The sequence below is a fragment of the Bos indicus x Bos taurus genome, chromosome 16, assembly GCF_003369695.1.
Source record: "Bos indicus x Bos taurus breed Angus x Brahman F1 hybrid chromosome 16, Bos_hybrid_MaternalHap_v2.0, whole genome shotgun sequence".
NCBI lineage: Eukaryota > Metazoa > Chordata > Mammalia > Artiodactyla > Bovidae > Bos > Bos indicus x Bos taurus.
The window spans coordinates 53,745,791-53,752,037 of record NC_040091.1 but is presented as its reverse complement, the minus strand read 5'-3'; the positions used below and the strand labels follow the sequence as shown (position 1 = coordinate 53,752,037).

Below are 6,247 nucleotides of genomic sequence, written 5' to 3'. Positions count from 1 at the left end.
TGCTTGTTCTGGTGCCTGTAGGGGCAGAGCTATGGTTTTCTGCCCACTGAACCCAGAGTGAAATTGTACAAAAACTGAGGCTCTTCCACCACTGCCAGAGCAGTGACTTTGACTGTAAGTTCCTCTGAAGGGTGGGGAGATAGTGAAGGGGTGTTCATGCTTACCTGAGAAAGATGCCTTGTTCCCTGCAAGTTCTCACAGGATTCCTTTAGGAGCAGATTCAGGATGAGTGTCCAGAACCCCCTGAGACTCATGAACCTCGCAGGAAAGAGCCTACTAGCCAATGAGGCCTTGGCCATTTCTGCTCTGGAGTATCTGCCCATCGAGCTCTTCCCCCAACTCTTCATGGAAGCGTTCTTTGGAAGACACAGAAAGACCTTAAAGGCCTTGGTGCAAGCCTGGCCCTTTGTCCGCTTGCCTCTGGGAGGCCTGATGCAGACGCCTCATCTGGGAACCTTACAAACAGTACTGGATGGCCTTAATGTCCTGCTTGCACAGAAGGATCAGCCCAGGTGAGTCTGATGCAGGTAACCTGGTAGGATATGGGCAGTCCTGAAGAGACAGCCAAAGTCAGGAGTGAAGTGAGTGAAAGTCGCACGACTGAGTGACTCACTCACATCTGACTCCGTGCAACCCCGTGGACTGTAGTCCATGGAATTCTCCAGGCCAGAATACTGGAGTGGGTAGCCTTTTCCTTCTCCAGGGGACCTTCCCAACCTAGGGATCAAATCCAGGTCTCCCGCACTGCAGGCAAATTCTTTACCAGCTGATCTACAAGGGAAGTCCAAGAATACTGGAATGGGTAGCCTGTCTCTTCACCAGTGGATCTTCCCGGCCCAGGAATAGAACCGGGGTCTCCTGCATTTCAGGTAGACTCTGTACCAACTGAGTTATCAGGGACGTCAGGAGAGTAGATAGCAAATCGATGGGCCAGTGGCCTCTGATGATGTCAATGAAGAAATACAGAGATGTGGCCATTGCTGAGCTCACTTTGAGAAATACCAGGTAGCACTAGTGGTAAAGAACTTGCTTGCCAATGCAGGAGACATAGGAGACATGGGTTCAATCCCCGTGTCAGGAAGATCCCCTGGAGGAGGGCATAGCAACCCACTCCAGTATTCTTGCCTGGAAAATTCCATGAACAAAGGAACCTGGGTTACAACCCAAGGAGTCGCAAAAGAGTTAGACATGACTGAAGGGACTAAGCACATGTCTTTCAGTAGTGCATCAGTGTCCAAGATGCAAGGGAATCTGAAAGTATGTCCCAGCCTCCTCCCAGGGGTGCATAAGGGCACTAGAAGTATAAAGCTAGGAGAAATGAAAGGGGAAAAGGAGATGAAGGAAGGTGAGGCAGAGACAGAAGAAGAGGGCAAGGCAGCAGGTGATGTCAGGAATATGAAGTAAAAGTTCAGGTGGGAAGTCAGAGTGTTGCCTAAATTTTGTGTGGATCTTAAACCATCCTTGCCAATCTGCTGTTTCCCCACAGGAGGTGCAAATTGCAGGTGCTGGATTTAAGAAATTCTGGACAGGACTTCTGGAGAATGTGGTCTGGATCCAAGATCCATGTGTCTTCAAGCTCATCAATGGCACCAGGGGCTGTGGAGAGTTTGAGGGCGGAGAAGCCCTTGGCTCCCTTCGAGGTGTTCATAGAACTTCATCTCAAGGAAAGGAGCATGGATGGATTCCTCACCTACCTCCTAAAGTGGGTGGAGGAGAGAAAAGCTTCCATACACCTGTGCTGTAAGAAACTAAGCATTCTTTCATTTCCCATGGAAAATATTATGAAGGTGCTGAGCATGGTGCGACTGGACTGTATCGAGGAGGTACACGTGAATTGCACCTGGTATTTGCCCACCCTGGCCATGTTTGCTCCTCTCCTGGGCCAGATAAGCAAAGTGCAGAGACTCCTCATCTCCCACATCCACCTGCCAGCTCCCAAGGAGCAGGACAAGCAGCACGTTGTCAAAATTACATCTCAGTTCTTGAGGCCGCACCACCTCCGGGATCTTCATCTGGAATCCCCCTTCTACCTTGAAGGCTGCCTGGACCAGATGCTCAGGTGAGTGTGCATCGCTGGCCAGGTAACAGTAAACAGTACTAGGATATCAAATGCACTATCTTCTTTGCTGTTCTATCCTGAAATGTGGTATCACACAACCATCAAATCAACGTAAGGGTCCAAACTGGGACAGAAGTTCTGGAAAGGGACAGCCTGTTAGGAAGCTATAGACTAGGGGTTAGAATATAGTGGGGTGGGTATTTGAATTCCTTTTTAGTTAGCGTTATCTTTCCTAGATGACTTAGGAAAATGGGTCAGGGAATGTGGCATCAAATATGGACAACTCAACCAGGCCTGCATTTATAAACTGAAGCTGTGTGCCCTCCAGTTCTGTGACCACTATAAGCCTATTTCAAATACCCTATCAACACACAGAAATCCCTTGCATTCCTATACACTAATAATGAGAAAATAGAGAAATTAAGGAAACAATTCCACTCACCATTGCAATGAAAAGAATAAAATACTTAGGAATATATTTACCTAAAGAAACAAAAGACCTATATATAGAAAACTATAAAAACACTGGTGAAAGAAATCAAAGAGGACACTAATAGATGGAGAAAAATACCATGTTCATGGATTGGAAGAATCAATATAGTGAAAGTGAGTATACTACCCAAAGAAATCTATAGATTCAATGCAATCCCTATCAAGCTAATATTTTTCACAGAGCTAGAACAAATAATTTCACAATTTGTATGGAAATACAAAAAACCTTGAATAGCCAAAGCAATCTTGAGAAATAAGAATGGAACTGGAGGAATCAACCTGCCTGACTTCAGGCTCTACTACAAAGCCACAGTCATCAAGACAGTATGGTACTGGCACAAAGACAGAAATATAGATCAATGGAACAAAATAGAAAGCCCGGAGATAAACCCACACACCTATGGACACCTTATCTTTGACAAAGGAGGCAAGAATATACAATGGAGAAAAGACAATCTCTTTAACAAGTAGTGCTGGGAAAACTGGTCAACCACTTGTAAAAGAATGAAACTAGAACACTTTCTAACACCATACACAAAAATAAACTCAAAATAGATTAAAGACCTAGACATAAGACAAGAAACTATAAAACTCCTAGAGAAGAACATAGGAAAAACACTCTGACATAAATCACAGCAGGATTCTCTATGACCCACCTCCCAGAATATTGGAAATAAAAGCAAACATAAACAAATGGGACCTAATTAAAAGCTTCTGCACAACAAAGGAAACTCTAAGCAAGGTGAAAAGACAGCCTTCAGAATGGGAGAAAATAATAGCAAATGAAGCAACTGACAAAGAATTAATCTCAAAAATATACAAGCAACTCCTGCAGCTCAATTCCAGAAAAATAAATGACCCAATCAAAAAATGGGCCAAAGAACTAAACAGACATTTCTCCAAAGAAAACATACAGATGGATAACAAACACATGAAAAGGTGCTCAACATCACTCATTATCAGAGAAATGCAAATCAAAACCACAATGAGGTACCATTTCACACCAGTCAGAATGGCTTCGATCCAAAAGTCTACAAGCAATAGATGCTGGAGAGGGTGTGGAGAAAAGGGAACCCTCTTACACTGTTGGTGGGAATGCAAACTAGTACAGCCACTATGGAGAACAGTGTGGAGATTCCTTAAAAAACTGGAAATAGAACTTCCATACGACCCAGCAATCCCACTACTGGGCATACACACCAAGGAAACCAGAATTGAAAAAGACACGTGTATCCCAATGTTCATCACAGCACTGTTTATAATAGCCAGGACATGGAAGCAACCTAGATGTCCATCAGCAGATGAATGGATAAGAAAGCTGTGGTACATACACACAATGGAGTATTACTCAGCCATTAAAAAGAATGCATTTGAATCAGGTCTAATGAGGTGGATGAAACTAGAACCTATTATAGAGTGAAGTAAGCCAGAAAGAAAAACACCAATACAGTATACTAACGCATATATATGGAATTTAGAAAGATGGTAATGATAACCCTGTATGCCCGACAGCAAAAGAGACACAGATGTATTGAACAGTCTTTTGGATTCTGTGGGAGAGGGATAGGGTGGGATGATTCGGGAGAATGGCATTGAAACATGTATAATATCATATGTGAAATGAATCGCTAGTCCAGGTTTGATGCATGATACAGGATGCTCGGGGCTGGTGCACTGGGATGACCCAGAGAGATGGGATGGGGAGGAAGGTGGGAGAGGGGTTCAGGATGGGGAACATATGTACACCTGTGGCCGATTCATGTCTATGTATGGCAAAACCAATATAATGTTGTAAAGTAATTAGCCTCCAATTAAAATAAATAAATTTATATATAAAAAAAATCTGATACCACCGAGGGGGTGGGGAATCAAATACCCTATGTGTAAAAGCTTGTTTGTGGATCCAGATAATGCAATTAATATATGGAAAATACATGGTCCTGAAGTTGATAGTAATAGAGCAGGGGTCAAAGGGATCATAAAATTTGGTAGATAGTTTGTAGATAAAGCAGGGATGTAGGTGAGCCCCTGAAGACTGTTAACCTCAGTGGATGTCATGGGATATTGCCCAGGTTGGTCCTCTACACATGTCACCCAGAAGCCTCACCTGCCTGAGATGGGTGTCCAGGGCCAAAGCCTGATGGGATGAAGCCGGCCTAGGAAGCATTTTAAGTATATCTGTTACTATTAACATTTGGTGATGTCCACTATTGATTGAAGTAAGATGTCAGGCTCTCCTCTGAGCTTGTCCTAGTGCATTCGATTGTCTTCATTCATCCTCATAAGGAAGCAAAGTAAGTTTTCCTTGATTGAGTAATGAGGAGAGAGAGCTTTTAAGATTCTATATACTTTAAGGGATGGGATGGGGAGGGAGGTGGGAGGGAGGGTCAGGATGGGAACACATGTACACCTATGGCTGATTCTTGTGAATGTATGGCAAAAACCACCACAATATTGTAATTAGACTCCGATTAAAATAAATTAAAAAAATAAAAGAAAATTCCTTAAAATGTCAACCTAAAAAATTGATATCTTGATCTTTTTCATGAATAAAAATATCTGCTAATAAGGAAAAAAAAATATCCTATGTACTTGACCCAGTCACAAAGAGAAGGTGAAATGACCGACTGCAATGAGATTGCTCATTCTGGGTATTAATCCTTATTGGATGATTTGACCAAATTTGGGCTTGGGCAGATCACTTGTCTCTCAACTTGCAGTCAAATTCCACCTCAGTTTCTAAGACTTAATTCCTCTCCTTCTCCCCAGGTGCCTGATGACCCCCTTGGACACCCTTACAATAACTTGCTGCCTCCTTACAGATTCAGACCTGACCCATCTGTCCCAGAGCCCGAAAGTTAGTCAGCTAAAGGGCCTGAATCTGAGTGGTGGTATGATGACCTACTCTAGTCCTGAGCTCCTCCCAGCTCTGCTGGAGAAAGTTTCAGCCACCCTCCAGAAGCTGTACCTAGAGCAATGTGGGATCAGGGACTCCCACCTGGAATTCCTTCTGCCAGCCCTGAGCCTCTGCATCCACCTCACATCCTTTAGTCTGCGTGGAAACTTCCTCTCCATGGCCATGATGGAGAAGATGCTGCGACACACCTCTGGACTGCCCAGTTTAAGTGGAGAGCTGTACACTGCCCCTCAGGAGAGTTTCAGCTCTCAGGGAATCCTCCAACCAAGTAGACTTGCCCAGTGTCGGATTGAACTGCTGGAGATTCTGAAGGACTTGGGACGTCCCAGGACCATCTGGATTTGCTTCACCCCCTGTCCACACTGTGGAGATAACACATTCTGTCAACCTGAGCCCATCATATACAGCAATAACACCCTTACCTAGTTGGGTGCATCAATGAAAAGCTTTCTTCTGAGTACTTGGGAACTGAAATCTAGGACAAAGTACATTGTGAAGGGAAAACAGACCCTTGGTGTCAGACATCTTCTCAATGTGAATGTGAAAAGGAAATGTGATCTTGCAGGGAGCAAGATTGCAGGGGGAAATGTAGTCTCTGTGGTAATGGAATATTTGTGGACATGTGTCCTGTAGAGTCAGAAATAGGAACCAAAATTTCTTTAGGTGGATTTGAGGTTGAGACTCACATGTTGAAGCTATCCCTGGGTAGATGGTTATAAATTGTCAGAAATAAAGAGACCCTCATTGTAAGGCTACTGCTGCTGCTGTGCATGATGTGT

General features: G+C 43.9%; 1 protein-coding gene across 1 annotated transcript; it reads left to right on the top strand.

Annotated features, from left to right (window-relative positions):
• The first annotated feature begins 225 nt into the window (after positions 1 to 225).
• Positions 226 to 5,894, top strand: LOC113906231 (melanoma antigen preferentially expressed in tumors-like). The gene is made up of 3 exons (XM_027564120.1): positions 226 to 512; positions 1,487 to 2,059; positions 5,321 to 5,894. The coding sequence occupies exons 1-3, from the start codon at positions 226 to 228 to the stop codon at positions 5,892 to 5,894; spliced, it is 1,434 nt and encodes a 477-aa protein (XP_027419921.1).
• The last annotated feature ends 353 nt before the right edge of the window (positions 5,895 to 6,247 follow it).

What these genes read in the sequence shown, in the direction of transcription:
- LOC113906231 (XM_027564120.1), top strand. Translation starts at nt 226, where the DNA reads ATGAGTGTCCAGAACCCCCTGAGACTCATGAACCTCGCAGGAAAGAGC. An exon ending in GCACAGAAGGATCAGCCCAG is followed by an intron (nt 513 to 1,486) that starts GTGAGTCTGATG and finishes GTTTCCCCACAG; the next exon opens with GAGGTGCAAATTGCAGGTGC. An exon ending in TGCCTGGACCAGATGCTCAG is followed by an intron (nt 2,060 to 5,320) that starts GTGAGTGTGCAT and finishes CCTTCTCCCCAG; the next exon opens with GTGCCTGATGACCCCCTTGG.